We start from the raw sequence: 26,975 nt of genomic DNA on the forward strand, positions 1-26,975 counted from the left end.
TTGCAGGAGAATTGTATTTTGTCACTATTTTTAAAATTCCTAAATTAACATACTTGATTTGTTTAGATACTTCTAAACCGTTTTGTCCAGTTCCAGGTCTGAGGGTTTTTTATTTTTAACTGGCATTACAGAGTTGTTTATAGTGTGGGGTCTATAGTGCCAAGCTTCTGCCTCATCTATTATCCCATGTCTGCTTTCTTCTGTTCCACATCATGTGTCTCCACCTTCCATGGTCCTTGCTACTGTACCAGGCCTGTCTATCTCTAGACTACACTAAATTGCTGTCACAGCTAGACCAAGTAAAGCAGAGGTGGAGGCGGACCAAGAAGAGTTCAGAGAGAGCAGGTGTGACATGCCTTAGTCCTGAGGCCTTGCAAACTCAGTACAAAGCTTATAGCCTTTTACTAGTAATAGCAGTACCATATTACAGGGTTACACAGGTACATCAGCTTCATTTTTGCATGAAAAAGATCTTTATTGTCATCCCTACTGAATACTGTTCTTTGTCTAAGTATCAAATCTTAGTGGTTCCTTTTGATGTATCTACAACAAATGCTGTAGTAGGAAAAATTATGCCCCCTCCCCTTTTTTTTTTTTACTGCAGGTTATGCTTTTTTTCAGAAGTAGTTTCTAAAAGTGTTTTATATGACTTGATACCTTGAATTAAAGAGTCATAAAATTGCTAAATTGATTCATTAGGGTAATGAGACTTAAAGACATTAAATAGTGGTGTGCTTCCATACTGTCTTCAGCACAGCGTATGTGGATATGCTGTGCTTGTTTTACAAGTACTTGCGTGAACTGAGCAGAAATAGAAGTAGCAGAACAGTTGAGTGTCTGCTCTAGGCTGTTTTGAAAGCTGAAAGCGAAGAGATGGTCATGGTTCTGTCTATCTGCCTGGGTAGGCAGCACCTGAGATAACTAAAGTTACAGAATTATTTTAGAAATCATAAATACATTGTTTAACATGGGATTATAGAACTTTCCTCTCAAGAATAAGTTGCCTGGTCTTGATGATATCTTAACGTCTTTCCTTGTCTCCTGTCTGGTAAGCAAATTAATGTTTTGGCAAAATCTTATTCTTTCTTAGTGGAAAGATCCATGCATGTACTTTAAAAACCTTTGAAGAATTCTTCTCAGACTATAGCCCCCAGCAAGAAATTTTGCTCCTTTATTTTATAAACTTCTGGGGTTTTTTTGATTTCTCCAAAAGAAATGTTTGCTTCCTGAGTTAACTGATTCTGGGCTTTAGAAACACATTCGTACAGAGGCTTTTACAAGTTTGAATAAATAATTCTCCTGGGTTTACACTGTATTTCATTTTGGAGTTCTTTCAGATGCATAATTCCTGTAAATGCATTAACTATCTGTTCCCGTCTGTATTTTTCTCATTGTGTTAGGTAAGCTTAGAAAACATTTCCACAAAGGAGACAAGATTGCTGTACATGACAACTGGAGTTCTTCTTCAGAAAATAGTTTGTGCCAAAAGCCTGGATGAATTCACACATATTTTCATTGATGAAGTAAGTTGGTGGAATTAAATTTAAAATTCATACTAAGGAAACGTTTTTTTTTGGTCTCTCTTACCATGATGGAGAAAGAAAAATGCAAACATGTACTTGTAAAGATGCTTCCTATAAGTTGCCCCAACTAACAGTTCTTTAAATAGGCTTGTCTTGGTGATCCTTTGAGTAATAAAGTTTAAAACTGAGGGTGTGGGACTGATTTTTGGGAGTGCTTAGATTTTGATATGAACAGCTTGAAATGTTTTCTCAAAACCACTGCCTGGACTTCAAGAACTTTTCTGGCTAGGCCTACAAGGAGGAGGCGGCTAGTGTTTACTCTTTGCTGTTACTTTCTTTAGACAGAGTCTTTATTCTTCAGGGATGCCCTGAAAAATAAAATAGCCCTCTGAAAATTCTGTCTTGTGGATGGATTTATAGTCCACTGGTGCGGATTCATCATTATTGTTGTCACTTCACTAAAAAGCTAAAGAAAATATACTTGTAGGAATTTTTTTTTTTATTTTGTATATTTTTATGTGGTTTTATGCTTATTTTCTGAGGTAAACAGTGTTTGACTGTTAAATATAGTCAGATGTGAAATTGTGCTTTCACAAACCATGAATGTAAATCACATGTAAGGTGTAGAACTAAATCTTGGGATGTAGTGGCACAGAAGAGGATCTTATTTTTTTTTTATGCCGGTTTTCATTTTTATTCTGTTACAGTATTGTAGCAGAGAGTGATTTTGATTTCAGGAGCAGGGAGACAGTACTTGGTATACCGTTAGACCATTACAGCAATTATGAAGCCTGTCAGGCTTGCACTTGAAAAAAATGATTGCACATTGAAAAACTGGAAAAGATTAAGCAAATAGTTAACACTTCTGTGTGAAGAAGCTTTAGAAGTTCATTCAAACAGACAAAAAGAACCAAAAAAACCCACCCCAAATCCTAAAGAATTGTGCCATTTGTCTTTATGGGAAAGATTTGAGACTACTGTAACATATTAGTAGGGTCTTGCAAACCTTAACATTTTTAAGCCTAAGATAAGGAAATGCAGATTTAGATGTAAGATGCAGAAGTCTAACACTAGAAGCTGCTTACATAGAGAAGTGTTAGATTGTTCCTTTATTAGGTATGAAAATTAGTCAATAAAGTTTTGTGGCCCCTGATGCAGAAGATCAGATTTATGCAGAGGTTTGGAAAACCTTGTTTGCTTGGGTGCTGTAATTTGAACTGATGAAATCAGCTTCTACCACTTCTTTCAGCAGCTCCTAGCTTTCAAGGCTGCATGACTGTTTTGCTTCCCCCACCAAAATTCCAGTCCCTCCTCTTCCCTGTATACCACTTTTTTGCCCATGTTTACCTCACAAATTGTGATCTTAACCCAATAGTAACCATTTTTGAACATGTTCTGCTGCTTGTTGCAGGGGGGTTGGGCTAGGTGACTGTTGGGCTAGGTCCCTTCCAACTCAAACTGTTCTATGATTCTATGATTTTAGCAACCAGATGCTCTCCCTTTCATTCTTAATTGCAGGTCTCAGCCCTGTTAGGGTACTGCAGGTGTTTAGAAACATACCTAAGCGAACCTAAGTCTGAAAATCAAGACTTCTCACAGCAAGACCTTGCTGTCAGCCTGAAAACTGCCTTAGCTAAATCTTTTTCTTAATGGGGCAATAATGAATATATCTTCATACTATGTTAGAATATGCTAATTACGTTACAAGGAATGAATGTTGACCTTTGAAGGTTGAGTTCTGGAAAAAGCTGCTGAGCTTGATACAGTTAAACTGTAATAATTTGAGAAAGGGATATGATCATCCTCAATAATGTTGAAAAGAAGTATTTATTGAGCTGTAAGGAGCAGCCAGAAAACTCAGGTGCTAGGATATATGAAGAATTTAGTGGAAAACAATGTTTTAGAGAGCAGTTGTGTATTTCGATCATAGCTAGAAGCCATTGGGAGCAAGGAGAGTCTATTCAATTTGTTTAGCTGTTAAACAAGCTGACGTAGTCCCTGCCTGGATCATTTACCAGTACAATTGACTTACCGAACTTCAGTATCACTTAAGCTGTTATTGTCAACCCTAGTGGAACTAGTGGCTAGAGCCACTAGATTGGTTTCCTAGTTATTACTCTACGATTTTCATTACTTAATAGCATCATATGATTTTCATAAAGGGTGCTGTAGTCATCTGAACACCTGTGTTGGGATTATTTTAAAATGTGATTAACATGCATAATCTTAAAAGGTGTGTTTTCTTGTATGAGAATGTATTGCTCCAAATTGCAAAAATAAAACATGAAGTGGAGTAGCAAAGGAAGAGATTGTCAAAAAGAAGAGCATGAGTTAATGAAAATTAAATTGTGGATAACGTCTTCCAGGTGCATGAGCGCACGGAAGAAATGGATTTCTTGCTCTTGGTGATCCGTAAACTGTTGCGTACAAATTCACAATCTGTAAAGGTAGGTTCAAAGTATATTCTGCTACTTTTTCTTGCAAGAATATATTTTTACAAGTTTTTGATCTACAAAGGGCATGTTTTAAAGAACTTGCCTTAAAATGTGTCATTATTTTTTTACTGAAATATTATTTAGTTTGCCACTCTTCATAAGCAAGCAAGCTAAAGGGCATTCTTTTCCTGCCTGCTGTAATGTGTTCTGAGAGACTTTTTTTTTCTCATGTTAAAATGCGTTAGTTTCTGAAGTCTGCTTACGGCTAAAAAATGCAAGATGGATATTTGACTCGATTTGTGTATTGGGTATTAAGGTAGTGCTTATCCTTGGTTAAATATGTAGCATTAACTCGGAAATCATGAGCTTTTTTTTTTAAAATTGGACAACATATTTGGAAAAATAGCAAAATCCAGAAATGCTGTATTGTAATTTCTGGTAGTAAAACATGGCTGAGATTTTTCTCTGCATGCCAGGAAATTGTGCTTTGTACTAAAGCAGAGTTTGCAGATACTTAGCATGACATATTTAGTTTTTGTTGTTTCAAAGTAATGGACTTTGGAATTGCAAGAAATTAAATACAGGTGATAGATTTAGGCTAACTCGGTGTATTTCTGTGCAGCTATTTGGAACTGCAGAAATTTAGCGAGACTGTTCATGTCCCTTAAGTGCTTCAGTTAATTGGTCAGTTAATGCAAGCTGATGTTTCAAAACAGATGCAACTGGAATCTGTGTTTGCTTTTTTTGTGGCTATTGGAAGGGTATCTGTTCTGTACGATTCACCGCATCAATTCAAACTCAGATAACTTGATCTTTAGGGTTTCAAAGCATGCTCTCACTCTCTGAAAGTGCCCTTCCAGTTGGCATAGGGCATGTCTGTGCACTTCACAACTTTTACTTTTTTCATATTGGCAAGAAGAGGGGTAAATTCACTTGCCTTTAAATTCAGAGACAGTAGCATGAGGCTGTTTAACCTTTATTAGCATTCGGCTCTGCTTACCAAGAGTGCCAAATAATTTGATCATACTCAGTTTGTGAATTGCCCTTGATGCTGACTATCTGGTTGGTGTCAATGGCAGGAATCCCTACAGGTCCTATCATCTTTTCTGTTAAAAAATATTTTTCTTGTATAGATTCCTGGAAGATGCCATCCCCACCCCCCCATGATTCTGATTAAATCTCTCAAAATTGTTACTGGAAAACTTTTATCTCCTTTATATCCTTCTCTGCAGTTGCTTCTTCAGATGAGAGTTTCATATTGTAGGAATCCGAGACAATCTTAAATTTGTGGGTGTGTGTCCCCCCTTGAATTTTTTATCGTGGGGAGAGGCGAACTCTTGATGTTAATTGCTGGGTTTTAGCAGAGTGGAACAAGAATTTCAGTTTGAATCTATACACTAAGCCCAGTGCCTCCTGTTTCATCCCTTTTCAGCCCCTTTGGAAAAACTGTGAAGGAAGGGAGCTTTAATCATGTGGCAAATTCATTTAGAAAATGCAAGATTCTTTTCCCCACTCCCCTGGATTCTTGAAATGAAAGGGTGCAAGGAGGCCTATTTAAGTGAAACAAATATATTTACAGTTCAGGGTGATATGAATATATATGAGGTGTTTGTCTCCTAGTCTGGACATTGCAGACCTCAGAAGTAGCAGGCAATTCAACATTGCATCAACTAACAGCATGGCAAGAGTGGTTCTGACATGGAGGACAAGATCTACCTGTTGTGGTTCACCTACCAACTATGCTGAGTTTTCTGGCAGATGGCTGGTACAAATTATTGCTTTTAGATCACATGACAGACGTTTGATTGACTGTTACGAGGTTGGTCTTGCAGGGATGGGATTGTTGCAAGAAAACCTATGACTGTAAGAATGGTTCTATTGAGTCAGACCGAACAGTGCAATTTCCAGTAGTGACTAGTAACAGCTGCTTAGGTAGGAAAGTAAAACAGGGTAACGATAGTCATATTTCAAGGTTCTAGCAAATCACCATTCAGGGGCATGTGAAGTGAGAAGTTGTTATTGTGCATGGTTTTGGTGTCATGTGGTGGGGCTTTAGACATATCCATGCTGCATAAGTGTTTTTTGGACTGCTTGATCTTGAAGAATTGTCTGCCTCAATTACCGTCTATTCCAATGTGTTCCTCTGCATGTGGGTGATAAATGCTTTAACTTCTACTTTGGGGCTACACCAAACTCCTTTATTCAGTAACGTGATCCTTCAGGCATTCTTAGGAACCTATGGATTTCCTTCCAGTTTGGAAGGACTCCACGCAGATTAGAGAGTGCAAATTACAAAGATTGTCTGGAAGAAGAGGTAATTTAATATTCCTTTCCTGTAACTGCAGTTAGGATAATTTGGATTGGATTTTGTTTCCATAACCTTCAGGCAAGGTTACATTTAGCTTACTTTCCTAGCATAGGTGAGCCACTATCTATTGAGCCATGAGGCAGTTCATGCTGTAGTGGGACAGGTTTCATATATTTGCAGCATTATGTCCTTTCAGATTTCTCATCCTTTTAGGATCATATTAAATGACTTCATGATTTAGTCTGCCTTCTCCATGTATTCCATGTGCCTTCGTATATGCTTTGGAGTTAAGCACAGTGGTACAATGCCCACTTCATTAGCTTGCCTGCCTGTCACTTCATTAGGGGATGCTCCTGTATTTCATTGCATTTTTGTTTTGAGTGTTGATGTCTTTATTTCATTCCTTTTTTTAGTTCATGCAAGGTGTCAGGAAAGCAAAAGAGGACTGACTGTGTTCCAGTTTACAAGTACGGCTTAGAGTGGCTCAGACCTGACAATAAAGAAGCTGAACACCACACAGTTCATTATAACTCCTTGGCTCCTTGTCCTTTTTCAAGTTGAAGCTGTCTAGTTTAGTCCAGCTGGCTGTGCTGAGCAGTGGGACCACATTCCAAATAGGGGGCTGGAGTGTAAATAGCTATATCAACTAAGTTACTTCATTCTTCTCCTTTTCCCCATTCTGCACATATCATTCCGTATAACCAGGGAGAACACAACAAAGCTGTAAATTGAGTTTTTTAATAGTTGAAAGAAAAGGCGTCTTCAGGTAGAAAATGTGATTTCTGTTCTTCTGTTTAGGTGAATAGACGTTAAGAATCTTGGCAGAGTCAGCAAACGGAGTGAGGTGCTTAGTGTGATCCTTGAGAGTATTAAGTTGCATAAATGAATTGAAACTGAGAGAAAACTCACTTGACATATTTCAAAATCATATAGTAACATTTTTAAGGCTGGGTTATAATTACAGTTACTGCTCTTACAGGGGTAAGTCTTGATGGAGTTAAGGGCACTAATATCTAACTGTTCAGTAAAACAGTAGTTGGTGGAGTTAAGGGCACTAATATCTAATCTAACTGTTCAGTAAAACAGTAGTTGAAAATACTTAGTGCACACTTTTTTCTTTTGAGGACCATGTAGAGATCATAAACTTAAGGAAGAGTACTATATGATTTTATGTTGAACTTTGATCACAGGAAAGGGTTTTGGACATTGTCTGCCTTAGGCATCTAACCTGAGCTGTTCTCTTACAGGTGCTTGCCTTTCTCCGTATGCTGCGCAGGGAATCTTAAGCATTTAGCTTTGATTGTCTTAAATGTACCTAGGACACATACCTGTAGTAAACAAATAAGACCATTTGAGCATAAAAAAATAAGTGGAGATTCCAGCGCAGCATGGCATTTTATGTTAAAACTAATGTTTTTACATTTGCTGTGCAATTTTTAACAGGTAATACTGATGTCTGCTTCCATCAACTGTAAAGAATTTGCTGATTACTTTGCACTTCCAGTTCATAACGGTCTGAATCCAGCCTGTGTACTTAAGGTGGAAGGCAAACCTTATGCCATCAAAGAATATTATCTTGATGATTTGAAGCACACTGTTCATTTCAAGGTATTGTAAATATAACTATTTCTTTGGTCATTTTAAGAAAGAAATTGGAATAGTCAATGGAAGCTGTGCAATAAAACTACAAATAACCAATTTGACATTACACTTCTAGCATTAATATGTGATGATAAAACAAGGGTCTCCTTACCAGCAGCCTAGTTTTTCTTTCATGTAACAGAAATTGAATGTTTGGAAGGCTGGGAATTTTAAGTAGTATGTGGCATTTTGTTTGGTAGTTTGCATCTAAGATGAACAATGTAAAAGTCTGTGCTGTTAGGTAACAAAGGCAGAAAGAGTAAGGAAATTAAGAGAGTCATCAGAAAAGGAGCATTTATGATTGGAAGTTTGATGTTACCAAGTTGGCATCTCTATCAGCTGAGGCTCACGTGCTTCCTATTTTTTCTCCTCCCCCCCTCCCTTTTTTTTTTAAGTAGTCCCAGAGCTGTTCTGCAGTAGTTTTGAATATATTTCTGTTGTAGCCACGTAGGCCACCATGGAAAATACATAGTTTTGAGTAATGAAAATATATTAAAATAATATTTACCAAATCCCTGGTGGCCACTTAACAGCCTCTATGGCTGCACTTAAGAATTGCTTCTCTGTTGCCTAAGGAGGGTAGTGATGGCTGACGATTCATTTGCTGTGTCAATCTTTAGCCTATAAACTGCACAGTGTATTTGTTGTACAGCTTCTGACATGCTATAGGCAACAGATAATGAAGGAGTAAAAGTAAGCTTGAATTAATCTGGTATCTGGGGTTTTATAATAGGACTTTGTTTTACAGTTAAAAAACAGCTGTGTAAGAATTTACTTGAGCATCTGAACTCTTTCAGTGTTACAGTCTGAGGCAAAATAAGCAGGTTAAAGCAAAGTAGAACTAACGCATTCAGACTTTAAGTGACAACAACTCTAAAAATAACTGGGGCATGGGTGTAATTACTGGTCAATTTTGATAATTCAGAACACTTATAATGTTAATACAATGAAGAAAACAGGCGATGCACTTAAAAAGTAGCAGTATGTGAACATACTGTTATTCTTTAGGTTTCATCCCTCAATTCTGCAGAAACTAAATTAGAGAAATAAAACAAGCTGGTGTTTTATGGGAAACACAGAAGAAAATAACTGCTTATGCTGTACACAGCGCAGGTATTAGTTATGCCTCAACATGGATGAGCTACAATAAAAGGCTGATAACTGCTGAAGTTTTAGTGCAACTAAAAAAAATAAACTAAATGCATATAGCAGTTGGCCTGTCAGTTTTTATACATTAGTATGGTAGCTCAGATAATATGGAGATTATGTAATATATGACTTTTGTAAAAGATTTTTTGATGATAGATGACAACAAAAAGATAACTAAGAATTTCAGTAAGGAGTCTACTTCAGTCAAGTTGCATTTGTCATAGTTGCACTTCGAGCTAAATGTCAGCTGCCACACCTTTCACCTCAAAGATCATGAACAAAAGGAACTGCTTTCAGTGCTTATGCTTTCTTTTTTTTTCCTCTGTGTCTATGAGCATTTAACTTGGATTTTTTTTTTTTTTTTAAGATTTCATCTGGTTATCATGTGTTGTCCTAGCTATAGCCATTCTGTTGTTTAGTAGGAGGAGAGGAGTATGATTGTTCAAGAAGTTATTTGTGTCTTAGGGCAGCCCAGAAGCACATAAGTGCTCTTGATTTTTTTTTTTTTTTAATATATTTTATTTTTAAATATGTGTGAAAAAAAGAAGAAATTTAATTGGAAAGCAGTGGGGTTTTGGTCTCGCATCTTGTTTTTTATGGAGCTATGTGTGGAGATTTTCTCTGAATACTAATTTTGTTTAAAAAATACTTAAAATTATGGAGTAGTAAGATCTATGTAATGTCGTAATAAAAATGAAAGCAGAGTTTGAGTATTAAGGCAATTAGTGAGTTAATGCTGCCATATGGAAGCAGGGGCACGTCTTTCATCATACTGAGATCAAAATCAGCTGCCTGAGGTACAGGCTTCAGGCTTTAGTTCTAAATATTTTATTTTTGCCTATAAAAGCCTGTAAAATTCACGTAAAAGAATATAGAAGTTAAAAAAAGATTCTTTGCTTTTTAGATAAACAGATATTTTCCTAAGTTTCATCTTGATTTTAAAATTAATAACTAAAATCAGATTACGTAAGTCATAACTCATTGCTTAACCCATTTTGATTGGAATCAGTTTAGTCCTTTGTAACTGTCTTGTTTGCTCACAGAGGTGAACCTTTGTCCTTTCTCAAAAAAGATCTTAAAATAATTGGATGTTCCTGTATAAATACGAAATTCTTTTATGAATCCTGCAGAGCTCTTGGCTCTTGAATCTGTCACTCATTTCTGTAGGTGATGATGTTTTAAAACTATGCTTGAAATTAAAATTTTCTTTAAGCAGTTCTGACTTGGATAATTTGGGAACTCACTGATACCAATTGTGATTTGGAAGATAAATAGAAATGCCAGGCATTATTTTGTCTTCTTCTCTATGCCTGTTTGCAGTAAACCCTTTGATATGGCTAGTTAGACATCTAGATAGATCAAAGATCAAGCATTCCACTTGAATTGCTTCATTTGTGAAAAAGAATAAATATAAGGGGGAAAGAAGGGAGAAACACCCTTCAGTGTAGCACTAGCTTACTATTGCCTAGATATTAGGCCATTTGTAGGTGCTACTGTTTAATTTTTTGGTATAGATTTATAAAAAGTAGTTTATTTTTCTTTTGGTGTAATGGCCTTTGAAAGCACATTGTTCTGGATATTTGAATGGATCATTATTTTGTCATATCAGCACAAGCTAATTTCCCCAAGGAATTAGTGAAACAGAAATTTTGATAAATTCATGAAGGCTGTATCTATAGATTATAAATTTGCCTATAGGCAAATTTAAAGCCAGTTGTGCAAATGCCTACCTATTGCAGTAGTATAGTATTGGAGATACCAAATGCAAATTAATTGTATAGTTAATTCTGTGAGCAGATTTTTTAAATGTAAGTAACTAGGGGGTCTAAATGTTAGTCTTTGGCAGTAGATCTGTGAAATCCCATGTCTCTACTTTTTACCTAAGGCAAAAAAGAGAGTCCCATTTTTGGCTTGCAAATATAAAAACTCCTTCGTATCCCTGGAACTGAAGTCAGAGTCCAGATGAAAGGTAGTGAACTGCTGTCAAAACCTATTCCGATTATGTTGTATTATTTCAGTCAGTTCTGACTGGGCTTTTGGACTTGCTGTTTGTCACATCGTTACCTTTTATTAGGAGTGATGTGACAGCCTTGTCATGTTAAAGAATGCTAAAGGTACAATTGGTAACAAAATTGGAAAGACAAATCTGACAGTTACTTAAGCAGGGGTAGTGTAAAACAAAAATCTTATGTTCAAGCAGCCCAGAAAAGATAAAATCCTTAGCTTATCACATATATCGGGGAAAAAAAAAATGCTCCTTAGCAAAACTACTGGGAATGAGGTCTTTGGTTTCTCATGGACTAATCAAGCTTAATTGGAAAAGCGTTACTATAGTGGGTTAAGAAGTTCTGGGATTGACAGAGTTGTACACCTGAAAAGTCTTCCTGGCTGGTTGATTCAAGTGGGTCAGAGAAGTGGAAAGAGTATTGTCAAGTTCTTACAGATGGCTTCTTTTGATCCTCCAGTCCATCGCCTACCAGAACAACGTAGGATAATTTTGTCGGGGTTTTCAGAAAGGAGTCTTTCTGCAGACAGCGAGGCAACCTCAGGTTGACATGATGTAGTGTTACAGGTTCGCTGTTCTGGTAAGGGTTGGAAAGCTGAGGACTGAGGTTGCAGTAGCAAAAGCTGATCTAAATCATTGTTGCCAAATTAATGTTAGCAGTGCTGCTTTTGTGATTGCATCATGAGCTGCTTCAGAAAGGGAAACTGGTAGAAAAATAACTTCATTTTAATAGTTCCAATTGTTCAATTCTCTATGGTTTTTGTTCTCTGAAACATCTCTACTTGGTTAAATGTGTACAGTTGCAGGCAAAGGGTTTCAGATCAGGTTAAAACTGTCTTGGCACTGAACCTTGAACTTGATGTGGATATGCAGTCCCAGTGCTGGAGCTGAAAAAGGAGCAAGCAAATGGGCGCTTCTCTTTTCTGCTGCCTTTTCTCCCAGAACACCTTGGGAGACTGTGACAGATTAGAGCCAACACTGTTGGGTTTTTGTTTGGGTTTGGTTTTCTTGGTTTTTTTCCTTTTGTTTAGTTGTTGTTTGTTTGTTTGTTTTTAAAGATTAAAGTAACTCTTCTCCTTCCCACCTTCTTATTTACTCTCGGATACGTTTATAGGTAGCAGTAATACCTCTTTCTGGCTTTTTTTTTTTTTTGGTTAGATAAAGTAAGTCTCTTCATTCTTCGCTTCTGTTCAAGTTTCGGCTGGTCCCCTTAAAACTTGGTAGGAATTGCAGATGTATTGTCAGTCCCAATCAGTTTCCCCAGCATCACAAACTGAGTACCTGTTGGCTTCAAGAGTTTTTACTTCAAAGGCTGGGGAGTGTGCTGGCTGAGAACTTTGACAAGACTTGGGTCACTTCAGAGTGAGGGGCGGTTCTGTAGTGTCACTAACACATCACACTCGTACAATGACCTTTCCTGATCCTAGTGTCATGTTTGCCTTTCAGCAGCATTACATTTTAAGATAGCTATTTTCTTATGATCTAAGTAGGTGGTCCAGGTGGTTCTTTATTTTCAAGCAATACACCATCTGCTTGTATCCAAAATTTGTGATCCTCAGATGCATAGGTTTACACATTGTCTTACTGGATTTCATTTCACTTCAGACAATTGAAGGAGCTATTATATGAATGATATTCTTACCAGTACACATATGATGCATTCCAACTTTCAGTATATCTTTCAATTGCTTTTTTTCCTCGCTACTGAAAACTTGAAGAATCTTCACTTGCTTATACGATAACTGAATTGGAATAAATGTGTAATCAAAGCCCTGTGAAATGTGGACAACTGGTAAATACTTTCTGCTGCTTTTACAGGGAAAGGTAGAATACCTAGGTTTTGTGTGTAGAAACCTTTAAATATTTTTCTTGGCCATTCAGCTTCCATTTTCAATTTCTTTCCAGGAGTGGCTTTTTCCTTACACTACATATCCTTGTTAAAAGTCAGTGGCTACAGCTGCATTTTATCTTATGTATTTATCTGTACGTATTTACCAATTACTACTGACTACTGCATTTTTATTGTTATTGTGCAGTCTAGTTCTTATGGAGTATTATGCTTAAAGCACAAATGCTCCATTTTCATTGTCATGTCAATTATAGTGCCATTCTGTAAAAGTAAAAATGAGACGTCCAAGCCTAAATAAAGCTGTATTTGAATGATGAAATGCTCTTGTAGTGTATCAAGCAGCAGGTGAATGTGACTGATAGGCTAAGAGAAATACTTGGCTGAACATAAACATAAAAATGGATGTTTGTTAACTACTGAGAAAATGTAAGATTTCTTAAAGTAAACACACACAACCTGCAGATAAAAAATGTAGAGGCTGATCACTTGAGCCTATTGAACCTGTTGGTTTTCTTGGCAAAATCTTGGATGACTTAAACCATTAGATTTCAGCATAAAAGTGAATAAAGTATTTCAGTTGAGGGTGGAGGAAAGGAAGAGGAAGGAACTTCAAAGGCATAATACAAGGGAGAGAAGTGCAGTTTGACTTTAGGATTTCTAATCAAGTGAAGTATGTGGAGGGCAGATTACACTGTAATATAATTCCAGAAAAGTTAGAGATAGCAGTTAGTCAAGGAAAGAGTTTCCACTAGAATGAGGAGAAACCCTGAGAATGAAAGGTGAGCAATGATCTAAAGCCATTTTCCTTAAAAGGAAAAAAATAAGTAATCGTATAGACCATTTCCAGAGTATTTCTAGTTCATTAAGCATTTTCTTTTTACAATTGAAATGCGATTAAGTTATTGTCTTTGGTCTGAAGACTTGATGGTTTGTGTTTTTAAATATTAAAGCCGAGTTTGTGACAGAATACTAGAAAACAGTGTAGATATCACTCATCAGGGTTATATTGTGTACATCAGAACCATAGGTCTCTGACAGGGTATGACCTAAAACACAAGAGCCATTAAATGCAAAGATAATTTAAATGAGAAAGAGGTACGTGATTTATTTGGCAATCGGGTAGAGAACTGTATTATAGCACCTGTGGGAAGGATTGTGCCTGCCTTATACAAATTTGTCATCTTCTTGTCATCCTGTTCCTATGAGTTGTATTTAGTCTCAGGTGCATAACTCTTCTGGGTAAGGAGTATGTCCTGCAGACGTTAGGGGATGGAGTGTGGGCTAGTGCTTATCTTAAGCAGGTAAATATCAGATGTATTTATTTGGCATTAGAATGGTAGGATGCTTGAAGGAAAATGTCTACTTAGAAGGTAAGGAATGCTCCAGATTAAGTTACTACTTTGTACAGCTTCTGTGCTGGATCATTTTCAATTGAAAAGCACTTGACAAACCAACACACGTATATGAACTACAGTCTTTTAGCCTGTTATACTGTGTTAACGTCAATACTTTCTTCTCCGCATAGCTTCCTTCTCAAAGAATTGAGGAACCAGTGATAGTGAGGGAAATGTATGAAGTAGCAGTGTCTTTGATTCAGTCATTTGATGAGTTGGAGATGAAGAGCAATAGGTAAGATACGGTGCAAGATCCTCAGATCCATAGATTTACACAGTCAGTCATTCTTTGGGGAAATCAGATGCTAATTAACTATAATGCATGGGCTGCTGTTTCTTATGAGTGGTAACTTAATTTTTTATGCATCTTTGCTTTTATGTTACATATTCATGTGATTTCTACTTTGGTTAGTCATACTAAGAGTGCTTGTACGCCTTACTGAATGCCCTGTGTTCTTGAAATACACTTCATGCCCTGGAGTGTAAGTGACCATTCAAGCCAGCCATGTCATATGGAAACTAGATACTTTGCTGTAGACCAAAGCTGAGTATTATTTATATGAAGAATAAAAACAGAAATGCTATTTTGTATTGTAAACTAAAACATACATTAAGCCATGAAAAAAAGAATACAGGTTAGCCATTAATTTTCACTGGCTGTTTAACTTAATGTCTTTCAAATAGCAGAAGGGCTATTACGAACATCCATTGGCGTGAACCTTCCACTGACAATTATACTTTCTGTTCATTATATAGTTTGAGAGTAGAGAGTTTCAAGGTGCATGAAAGCATTTTGTATCAGGAATGATTACTACCAAAAATATGAGTTCTATATTATGTTAAGGTGATTTTAACTTCCTGACTCATAACAGATAATCTTAGAAGGAAACATCTTCAGTTAAAGTCATGAACTGTAGCTCTTGATAATGGTTAAGTTTTTTACATGCTAAGCTTTTGTTAAAGGTGTCTAGTGATATTTCTAGAATACAAGAGTATTACATGTACTTGAGAAATTACAGAATAAGTTTGCATAGAATTCTGTGGTCGTATACTACCTTTTCATTTCAAGATCTTTGGTAATCTAATTTTGATTAATTCATTGGTAAATAAAAATGTTTCTGTTTTGACATATTTTTGAAGACAAAACTAGACCTAATGATCTGGTTCCAGTTTTTATATACTGTGTTTTTCAGAAAGCATAGTTGCAAATAGTGTATTGAATTCCATTTCTTCAAGAAGTTTAAATAATACATGTTACAAATAATGTGCAGTTCTGCTTGTTCTTACAAATAAAATATCGTGGGGTAGTAAAGTAAGCTGACGTTGTAAAAGTAATGAAACTGCATATTTTTGTTAGGGAGGAAAAAACGTTGAGTGCTACATCAGAACGTGGGAGTGTGCTAGTATTTTTACCAGGTGAGTATACGTCTAAATAATTTGCTTTTTCCTTATTTGTCATCTAACAAGCTTTCCTCTGGTGCTTCTTCTAAGCATTTACTAAACATATATTTTGGGGTTTGTTGGTCTAGTTGGTTATTTTTCTTGCAAATCTGTTTAAATATGGCAATAATTGGAAGAGCAGTGAGTCAAAAATTTAAACTTTGTTTTAGAAATGAAGTTACAATAACAAAATTAATTCTACAGTTAATCCACAGAAATTCAGTTGCTTAATTTTTTAATTAGTTAATAAATATTGCATGACTTTCTTAGGATTCTTTTAGAGATGTTTTCTTATCTGCGTATAGTGTAGTCTTTTCCCTGGATTCTATTTAGATTCTTGTCGTTAAAGTTAAAAATCACTTTTTTCTTTATATGTACATTGGTTGGTGTAGCAGGAAGACAGGATGACATAGTATTTAATAATCAGAGAATTGGTTATATATAGTTTTAGTCCTCTTTAAGCAGTAAATCTAGATTATCTTACATTGCCTCTAAAATCGAGCTAAGGGGTTCAAGTACGAATGACCACCAAAACAAAAGCATACAATAATTTTTGTGTAACTAAGCTACAGCCTAGGTTTCCCAAGCATCACAAACCTACCTGGTGCTTCCAGGTATTCTTTTACTTCGTGGACATCAAAGTTGGCTAATTCAAAATTTTGAGAAGACTTGTGCACGTTCTAGTGGAGGGTCGCCTCCAGGAGGAGTCAAGAGCAGCTGTTTCCTTGGGCACAGTGGGGTCTGTCCCTCTCAAGGCCAGGCTGGATGGGGCTTTGAGCAACCTGGTCTAGTGGGAGGTGTCCCTGCCCATGGCGGGGTGGGGGGGTGGGGGGGTGGAACTAGATGATCTTCAATGTCCGTTCCAACGTAAACCATTCTATGATTCTATGATCCTTGCCAGGACTTTCTAACTCTCTGTGAAATCTTTATGAATGTCATTTCTCTGCTCTGTTGAGCTTAGCAGTAGATGTGCTAGCACTAGGACTGGAAACAGCACACCAGTATGAAAATATACTTGCACTTGCAGAGTGGCTTTCAGTGGAGGGTGCTTCCTGCCAGCTAAAAGGCATTAGAGCTGCCTTTGAGTTACCTTCTCTATGAAATCAATGGGTAGAAGGAATTACTTCATCATGTCAACATAGGACCAATTCCAGTTTGCCATTAATGAAGTAGGGAGACCATCTCTGCCTCTGGCTTCTCATACTGGTGTTGACTGGTGTGCTTTCAGATTTCCTCAGGTCTTCTGAGTCTTCATTTCAGGCTGAAATTACTCTTTAGAACTTTCCATTTCCAAATCTTATTTCTTTCACTTTGATATTTATTATTTTCTGTGCTGCTATCCCTGATGGTTTATAACTGCAACTGATAAAATGAAGCTTTATGTCTAAATACATTTGGTAAATTTGTGCAAACCTGTGTAGTGCTTTCTGAATGAGCTGGTACTCAGGTTTGTTTTTTATTGTTGTTGCTCAGTATTTGACCTTGGTCTGTTTTATAACTGGATACTGAAGACTGATCTTGAATACAGGGTTAGCAAACACCTCTTGAAATTTTCTTCACAGATAGTCTTTAAACAGAAAGACGGAGAAAAGGGGAGGAGAGCCCTCAGTTTACAAGAGGGCAGCTGAGATAGAGCTGCGGGTAAAAATAACCTCCACATTAAGACACTGGTTTGAGATGCCTAGATTTTTTGAGTGCTTACAACTTCATAGTGGTTTGCGCATTCCAAATAACACTCCCATTGCTGTTTCAAGCTGAGTAGGCATCAGCAGCCAGAAAGAATAATGCAATGCTGAGGAGTATTGTTGAGTGATTTTTGCCCACTGTCTTTGTGCAACTCAGTGATGGGGCAGAATCCGCTTCCATAGAGCAGCTGCAGCTGTCTTGAGTAGTATGCCATGTTTTCCCTTCCTTTTGTAATTACCTGTCTTGTTTAGTGCTTAATTACTTTTTTTTTTGATGTTACTGAGTCTGATTGTTTACAGATAAATATCCTTCAGTACTCAGATCTTTTTTGGTTCCAGAGCTAGTCTGTCCCTAGGTACTAGGTGATACAAAGTACCATGTTAAACTGTACGGTGATTTTTTTTTTAACATACATGCATAAATATGTTCCCAGTGGGCTGCATTATGTGTGCACAACCAAATTAGTTCTGGCATTTTTTTTGTTTTAGTGCTTGACATGACAACCTTTAATGTTTCTTGAGCATATATATTGATGCATAATTCTTTAGACTTTTTAAAGAACAAATTGGAAAAAGGGGTCAGACTGTGTTGATTGAATCATCACGGAGCTACACCTTCAAGTATATAACGTGCTTCTGCCAGACTCACTGACAGGCTAAATGAAAGCAACAGTAGGTTATCATCCATTTCAGGAACTTGGAGAAGATGAGGATGGCCCGATTTCTCTATGCTTCATGTGCACTTGCTGATGGCAGGAATTGCATAGCTTAAAGCTTTAGGGTTTTCTTTCAAAGGGATTCTGCTGTTACTGTCCTAAGCTTTCATGTGTTCTACTTGTGTCAATCTATGTCTGTTTTGTATTTTCTTTTGCACTTCTCCATACCCCACTCTCCTTATTATCCTGGTATGTTTGCCAAACAGATTTTGTTACTAGTTTCTTTTTCATTCCGTGAGCTGTCTCTCCTGGTGGCAGCCTTTTGTTCTGTAGGCTTCATGATCAATTCTTGTCACTTCCAGAACTGGACAGCAGATAGTGCCTGCTGTGTCTATTCAGTAATTACTAGACTGATTGATAATTATTATTAATATTGGTTATGCAGAATCTGCTTCTACCAATCATGGATCAAACTTCTTTTAATTGTTTTTAAACATAAATTGGGTTCAAGCCTTGGTATCTTACTCAGATATGTAACCAGGCAGCATGGCAAGTAGGAAGCAGTAGACAACGAGGTAGTTGAGCAATAGCTAGTGGGATCCAGTAGGTCTGGCAGGCTGTGTGCAAACAGACCATATCATGTTGTTCTTTTGTTTTCTCTGTATCTTTAATAACATGCTCTAGTTTATGAAGAGGCACATTTTTTTCTGTATTACAATAATCTTTAAAAGTGGTACTGTTTTTACATTTCCTAGTATGCATGTTTTTCTCTACATTGCTGAAGTTGTTTTGCTTAGAGCTTTGTTAATTGCTTCATTATTGTGCTAGTCATTAGTTTGTTGTTTGGTCAGTTATTTGCGTTCTCAAGTACTCTTAGTTCATTGGAGCTGTGATGTAAGTTAGGCTTCCACCGCTGTCTTTTTTAAGTCCTAATGACATTGCTTTCCCCTGTAGTTAGCCTCACTAAAAGGAGGTCTCTGAAATTTAAATTTTCCTGAGTGCCCCCACCACTACCACCATTTTTTTTCCTCCTCCAACTCACCTGTCCTCTCCCCAGCCCTGACATCTTTTATCTCCCTTACCTATAGTCTCAGTCTTTCTGACTTCAGTAGTTGACTAATCTCCATGGTCTTCTGCAGTTTCTTTTCCCAGCCAGCCTTGTGTTAGGACCGTGTTGGTTTCTTGTTGAATCTGTTTCTCCTTTTCTTGCCCCAGTTTCTTGCTTTCTGGCCTTTTTTTCCCTTGCTTACAGAATCACAGAATTTTTAGAGTTGGAAGGGACCTCTAGAGATCATCTAGTCCAACTCCCCTGCTAAAGCAGGATTGCCCAGAGCACATTACTCAGGACTGCATCCAGGCAGGTTTTGAAAATCTCCAGAGAAGGGGTCTCCACAACCTCCCTGGGCAGCCTGTGTCAGTGCTCTGTCACCCGAACTGTAAAGAAGTTTTTCCAAGCTTTTTCTTGCTTTCTGGCCTTTTTTTCCTTGCTTACCTTAACTTGATCACAATTTCCAGCCCATCACATATTCTTCTTTCCTCTCATTTCTGATTTAAGATATTCTTATCTTTCCTGAAATTATCTCTCTCCTTTCCTTCTCACTTATGAAGTCAAGGAACAGTCATCTAAAGAGTGCAAGAACTTCAACATCCAGGTGCTTAAACTGCATTTAGCCTCACTGAAAATTACAGCCATCCTGTATTGCAGTTACAGAATAATTTTTAATATCCAGCCAGGGAAGCTCAGTGTTGGACAGTTTTTTGAAAATGAGGCTTTTGGAATTGAAGTCTCAATAACAAGCAAACTAGGCTTCTGAGAAAGGTTTCTGCCTGTAGAGGTACTTGGGAAGACAGCAAAAATTCTGTAGTCATAAGATTTCTCATGGCAGACGTGAAATCCATGCCCCAGAGAATGGGCACTGAAACTGCTAAAGGTAAGATGGCTAAGGCAGAAATAGGGGGTTTGTGGTGTGTGTTTTTTTTTTTTTTTTTTTTTTTCCTTGGCTCTGCTCTTGGAAACAGCTTGTTTTGGATGAAATGCTCAAATTTATCCTAAACCAGACATTCAGCGTGCGGTGAATGTTGTCAGTTGTAAGGAACTGAAACAAGGGCTAATAATTGGACACTGGCAGATGGACTTTATATCTGATGCTGCCATTTTACTTTAGTAAGTGTAAAATTATGCAAAATGACTTGAAAAATTGACTCTGTGTTTCAGTGACTCATTATTACACTTACTGTTTAACTCTTCTGTTGTTTTATTATCCAGTGAAAAGGAGGTAATAATGAAAGTCAGTTGAGAATTTAAGTAGATGTGAGGATTGATTTTAGAATTGTTAGTAATAGCTAAAAAGAAAACAAACTCTTGCTTACTTTTTCTCTAGGTTTGAGTGAAATAAGCTACATGCACTCCTGTCTCTCAAATATGTTTAACAAAAGGTAAGTTAGACCACATTTGTTTCAGTTCAATTAAACTTGAACATGAATCCTTCAGCTGTATGAGTTCTAAGTGTGTAATATGATTTAACACAGAGGTGTAGTTAATTTATATTCTTGCATCAGTAAACATTTCACTAATATCTTTTCTTCAGGTGGCAAGTGTACCCACTTCACTCATGTGTGACGTTAGAGGAACAAAGTAATGTGTTTTTGACTACAGTTCCTGGCTACAGAAAAGTAAATATTGTTGAATCATTAATTTGTGCGTGAAACCTTTTGCCAACTCAGATTGTTTTGTGAGGGCAAAGCAGTTTTGTTTTTTCAAGATGTAAACTAATTGCTTTTCTTACCAAGCTGTTGCTTTAATTGGTGTTTAGACCTCAAGAAAAATGCAATAACAGGAAGTTATCCTTAAATTATTGTGTGACACTGGTTTTATCCTTCAGAATAGTTTGTGCATGTCAGTTCTTCCACCTGCATAGCAGTGGCATGCTGCTGGTGGCACTGCTTAGCAAAGTAGCCCTCTACTGTGGGGATCTCTCACTTGCTTTGTACCCCCCATTTTGGCTAGCATCTTGGTTTTCTTTATCACTGCTAATAGTGTGATGTTGTGTTATGACAAAGGCATAAGGAAATATTTCTGTTCTTCCTCTGTATTGTCATATGCTGTAGTACTTTATTATGCTTTTCTAATCTTAGGACAAGAAAATACAAGTTTTCTTGTGTTGTACGGCTTCTTTTAATATGCAGAGCATACATACTACGTTGCCATTACATTTCTATTTCTTCATAGAAAGTTGTATTTTTCATGTGGAAATGTTAATGTGAATAATTTTTTCTTTATGCATTTGTTACTCATTTTTTGCTTCTAAACTCAGGTTATTCTGTCTACAAACATAGCTGAGAGCTCTGTAACAGTTCCTGATGTGAAGTATGGTAAGTTTTCTAAATCTCATATTTGTGTATACACTGTATTCGTAATGTTTTCCTTACTTGTGCTAGCCTAAATCTCTGCAACATGTCACTGTTTTACAAGGCATTGCTGTTGGAGTTTAATTCTGACAGTGGTTGAATTCTTTCTTTCACAGTAGAGAACAGTTTTAAATCTGAATATATGAACAAATAGTAGAGCTACTGAGTGGGATGTTGGTTTTAATCTTTACAGGGGGTGAGGGGGGAATAATTTTAAATGCAGTAACAAGCAGAATCAGACCTCATGTCAGAAGTAGCTTAAGCTTTTTATTCACATTCTGACTGTATTTTGAAATAATTGCATCAGATTAAGCAAATTCTAATATAGAATGTCTAAAGGCAGCAATTACTGCCTTCTAATGCTTGTCATCTGCACTATTTATTATATTTATTTGCAGTTCTGTTAGTATTCAGAGTATCCTGGGTCTGATTGTTTACAAATCTAGTGTTTTCTTTATTGGTTTTCAAGTAATTGAAACTTTCCTTTTCTGATAAAACAAAAGCAACCTGTATTTTTTCCACTGCCATGAAGATAAGTTTTTTTGTAATAATACTAGATTTTTTTTTTTTTCTTAATTGCAGTGATAGATTTCTGCTTAACTAGAATTTTGGTTTGTGATGAGGAAACTAATTACCAAAGTTTGAGACTTTGCTGGGCATCTAAAACAAACTGTAATCAAAGAAAAGGTAAGATGACAGTAGGTAATGGAAAGGAATTTTAGAAGCTCACCTTCATGGAGAATTTTACATTGCTTTTCATTTTATTAACAGTAAGAATCACAGAATGGTCAGGGTCGGAAGGGACCTCTGTCAGACATAGGGGAAACTTCTAGCAGCTTCTCATAGAAGCCACCCCTCTAGCCTCCCCACCCCCGTACCCCCCTCTACCAAAACCTTGCCATGCAAACCCAATACACAGCTTTATTTCCCTTTGGTTCTGGGTCAGTGTAGGTTATGACAACCAGCCAATATACAACCAGTAGAAGCAGCGTTTTATATAGCAGACTTGGGCTTGTTATGCACGAAACCTAAAAATATGGCCTAATTCTGCAGTGGAGTATCCCACTGAGTGGAATACCCTTTAGTTTGTTGAAGTGAATGGTGTTTAGATTTGTGAAGATAGACTTTCTGTTTTGCTGTTCATCATGGCATCTTAAAAGTTGTTTGTGTAGAAGATTTTTTGCTAGCTATAGAGTCAAAGAGGAAATCCGAGTATGCTTGTTCTGTAAAGAAATACAAATGGAAAGCATATTTACTCTGCATATACAATCTTCAGTTTGGGGATATGTTAAAACTTGCATTGACATATTTATCTATTTTAAACTTAGATTTGGTAGAATTGGCCTTTTCCTGGTTTTGAGGAAGTATATTCTAGTGCAGGATTTGTCATGTCTTTTCAACTGAGAAAGAGGGATGCTGATCTGAGGGCAGTTATGTGAATGAGGTATTTGAGTGAAATACTTGAGTAACTCCCTTGTTACGTACTGCAGCTACGAAAGCAAAATTATTTAGTCTCATCCTTATGTAGGAGAGGATAGAGAGAATGTCTCCACTGGGCTTGTCTGCTGCAAGAGAGCAAATTACTGATCAGCATCAGCTGTCACGTGCTGCTCAGCTGCCCAGAAGGCTTGTAGGTGGATGGATTTTGAACAGCTTGAAACTTGGGCAGTTTATAAATTGGTGATTTGCTCTTTTATGTGAAGGTCGTGCTGGACGTGTTTCCAAAGGGTATTGTTATAGGCTTATACACAAGGACTTCTGGACAGACTTTATTCCAGAGAAGTCAGTACCTGAAATACTGGTAAGACTTTTGGGGAATATTAAGAGTTTTTTTAATATCTGTGGTCATAGCAGAGACAATAAAAAGAAGTTTTGCTTTACTTCTCATGAAGACAGCATGCGATTTAAATAGTTATTAATAATGGCAACACTGAAAAAAAATCAAGTTGATAAATAATTGAAAAAGACCATTCCACATATTGTTCTTCATAGAAGGAGATGCATTACAGCAGTAAAATGGATGTGGATTAGAAATAAGCAATCTATTCAAAAGAAAAATATCCTTAATTACACAAAATTAATTTCAGGTTTTACTAAATTGTAAACTTTAACTTATTTTTCATATAAAACACTTCCCATGGGGGGAAAGTAACAATAACATTGTCTTCCCTTCAGCGTTGTCCATTGGGAACTACAGTCTTAAAAATAAAAAAGCTTGATATGGGGGCACCAAAAGACTTGCTGGCAACAGCTCTTTCTCCGCCCAGTGTAGGTGACATTGAACGTACCATACTTCAGCTGAAAGAGGTAGGCATTCTTTTCATGTTGTTAAAATCAAGGTAATAAAAATTTATTGTAGAACTGGTTTTCTTGGTATTTAAGGTAGTATTTGCCTTAATTGGAACCTGAAATAGGAATGTTGTCTAGAGAACCTTTTCTCATACTTGACTGTTGTTTGGTTACTGTCCTCCTGAGCATAGCTTCTGCAGTTACTTCATTAAAACAGGATTATAATTTCATCAGGGAGTAATGATACTGTTTGTGAACCTAGTGTCTGTGGTGAGAAAGAATAGGAAAAAAGCAAAAGAATTTGAACTGTAACTGAAATTGTTTTTTAATAAGTAGCAAAATCACACTCTTAAACCTTATGGTGTATAAGGGTCAGGCTGAAGATCCCCTTCTGACCTGTACAAGGAAATTGGTCATTTTGCTTTTCAGTTATAAAGTTGATATGGGGTAGAATATTCCTTGCTTTAAACTTTTTCTTTTCCAAAGTGCATAAGAAATAATATGTGTATCATTTTTAGCTTGCATTTATATTCAGTATATGCAATAACAGGCTTTGGTTTCAAAATACTAGGCTTTTAAAAATGATTTAAGAATTTCAACATAATTGCAGTTTTGATACTAATTGATGTTGCTTTGAGATAATTGTTTGCTTCTTGTCTTGTTTTCTTACAAACTGGTCTTATATTTACTTCACCAACTTTTACAAGTGAATAAATTCTAATTTCTCTAGCTGGGAGCACTTACAACTTGTGTGCAAACAGAAGAAAATCTACATGACGGTGAGCTGACTTTCTTAGGAAAGGTATTGGCACAGTTGCCAGTGGATCTGCATCTTGGAAAATTGATAGTCCTTGGACATGTCTTCGGGTGCTTAGAGGAATGCCTTATTATAGGTAACTGAAAGAAGAACATGTGAGAACATTTCTATAAAAACAAGCGATTTGCAGGTTTTAATTTTTATTTGTTTTTGTTGTAGCTGCAGCACTCTCTCTGCGGAATTTTTTTGCAGTACCTTTCAAACAGCATGTCGATGGATACAGGTATTACCCTATATGTTTTACCACTTCCTGACTATGTTTGGGAGCAGAGGGCTAAGTTGACCACTAAAGATAATTTTTCATGTCATGAGTCTAATTTTCTGTCAAAGTGCCAAGCAGTGCAAAAGGAAGCTTTTCCAGGGCAGCTGAGATACTGAAATCTATTTCTTTGTGAACTAATTAGTATCACAGAGCTAACTCATTTCTGAGTACAAGACAAGCTTTGACTTTATGATGTGAACATGTGGCAGCATCTATTAAAATGGGGTTTTTAAATAATAATAAGAAAATAATCCTTGCTATCCTGCCCACACAGTTTACCTTCAGCAAGGAGATGTGAATAAGAAAAATGTATTGATCTTGTTTATTAAAATCCTGGAAGGTGTTAATACTGTAGCATTCTGAGCTGTATAATACATTCAGTATTTGAAAAAAAAAAATGTTCATAATTCTTTTTATTTGTATTGCCAGGAACAAACTGTTTTTTGCTAGGAATAGTAAGAGTGACTGTATTGCAATTGTGAATGCATTTAAGGTAAGTGGTCTTTCTGGCTTATCTCCCAGTGAAATCTGATAGATTTAGATGGAGCTTTTCATCTTTGTAGGATCAGTTGTTAAAACCTTCACATTACTCCTAGCTACTTAGTGATACTTTTTGAAGGGTGTGTCCTACTGTATAACACCACTAGTTCTGGTGAGTTAATTTTTACCACTGTGAAGGAGCCGCACAACTTTGCATCAAAGTAAGGTGTCAAGGAATAGGTAAAAATGGCTTGCAAGGTTCAGTTTCTGAGTATATCCCCTACTATATAGGGGATACTACTATATAGTCTCCTATGGCTTTTGAGGTATTCATTCTACTAAGCAGATGGAAAACAGCATTGCAGGGTGGAGGAAAAGAGTGAGAGCATGCTGCTTACCTCAGTCTTCTGCTTGCTAGATGTAGGAGCAGATTTTGAACAAGATGGGAACCAGAGGCTCAGGTTCTCTTGACCCCCTGTGATCCTTTCAATAAAGGAGGTGTTTTACATGGGGAGGCAGATTCTTTCCGGTCCAGGAACGTTTACCTGTGTCATTCCCGCTACTATAAAATTGATGTTTCATTGCCTCCAACAGAACAAATGGTGGCTAACTGGTAAGCAGAATGAAGTTTCTGGAATTAATAACTTGAGGTGCTGAAGAAGTTTCTAGTGTAGTATATCTGCTGTCTGTGTGCTACTGAGGATCCCACTGCAGCTGTTACAAATCTTGCTATGAGATTGAAGTCTTCTGAACTGTAATACTTACTGGTCCTGTGCCTTCTCACGCTTCTCTTGATGGTCTGCTTGGTTTATTTTTTTGTGTCTTAATGCTTTGCCTACATCTTTGCTGCTTCAGGACTTCTTTCCAACTGTCTCTGAGTCTTTTTAGGAGGGAATGATAGAAGCCCTGTCATGGACAGCAAGAAATTTGTATTCACTCCAGAGCAGACCTATGTCTTCCAAACTGCGGATGCCCAGAACATAGAGCATTCAATGCTTCAGGACAGTCTTTGATCATACTGAGTTCTGCTTCCTAATAAACCAAACTTTTTTAGGAAAATACCATTTTTGGGAGCCAAAATGTTTTTCATCAACTTTGGGGCTGTTTAAATGGCTGTTGAATTAAAATATGCTTTTTTTTTTTTTAAGAATCAACACAATAAAGCATTTATTAATTTATCTAGCTTGTTTTCTCTTATTTGCACAATTAGCAGTAATCAGGAGAAAATTTCCCTAAGAAAGAGTATATTCTAGTTTTTCCAGAGCGTTCCTTATTTGTTCTGCAATGAAAGTCTTCTCTTTCACTAGTTAATAGTTGTGTGGACAATGTCCCATTTAAGCTCGATAACAGACTTTTTGTTGTTGCAAATACTGATTGATAAAAAAGCACACTGAACTTTTGTGGTGTGAACTTGCTTCAGTCTGCCAGCTAAGAAGATATGCTGCAAATGAGAGCAAGTTCCTCTTTCCTCTTATCTGTACTGTTTTGCTTCAGGTCAGCTTATTATCTATATAGGCTTGCCATGTTTGTAAATGAATGTTAGTATCAGCTTAAAGCAGGACTGAGTGTTTTGTTTCGGGCTGTGAATGTTAATAATCTGATGACTCTCCATCTTTTCCAAAAATACTGTAGCA

At 36.8% G+C, this 26,975-nt stretch overlaps 1 protein-coding gene across 1 annotated transcript in view; it reads left to right on the forward strand.

The window, feature by feature from the left end:
* TDRD9 (tudor domain containing 9) overlaps positions 1–26,975 on the forward strand; it is a gene marked incomplete at its 3' end in the record, with an annotated part of 48,464 nt that overhangs the window by 14,329 nt on the left and 7,160 nt on the right. Inside the window, exons 5-18 of the mRNA XM_009891096.1 lie at positions 1,401–1,523; positions 3,890–3,970; positions 7,710–7,874; positions 14,436–14,539; positions 15,680–15,720; positions 20,467–20,521; positions 20,674–20,758; positions 21,400–21,457; positions 22,076–22,180; positions 23,197–23,294; positions 23,669–23,800; positions 24,513–24,675; positions 24,759–24,822; positions 25,291–25,354. Of these exons, the coding sequence (XP_009889398.1) occupies positions 1,401–1,523; positions 3,890–3,970; positions 7,710–7,874; positions 14,436–14,539; positions 15,680–15,720; positions 20,467–20,521; positions 20,674–20,758; positions 21,400–21,457; positions 22,076–22,180; positions 23,197–23,294; positions 23,669–23,800; positions 24,513–24,675; positions 24,759–24,822; positions 25,291–25,354 (1,338 nt within the window). The remainder of the gene's footprint in view (positions 1–1,400; positions 1,524–3,889; positions 3,971–7,709; positions 7,875–14,435; positions 14,540–15,679; positions 15,721–20,466; positions 20,522–20,673; positions 20,759–21,399; positions 21,458–22,075; positions 22,181–23,196; positions 23,295–23,668; positions 23,801–24,512; positions 24,676–24,758; positions 24,823–25,290; positions 25,355–26,975) is intronic.

The sequence above is a fragment of the Charadrius vociferus genome, unplaced genomic scaffold (assembly GCF_000708025.1).
Source record: "Charadrius vociferus isolate BGI_N301 unplaced genomic scaffold, ASM70802v2 scaffold228, whole genome shotgun sequence".
Classification (NCBI taxonomy): domain Eukaryota; kingdom Metazoa; phylum Chordata; class Aves; order Charadriiformes; family Charadriidae; genus Charadrius; species Charadrius vociferus.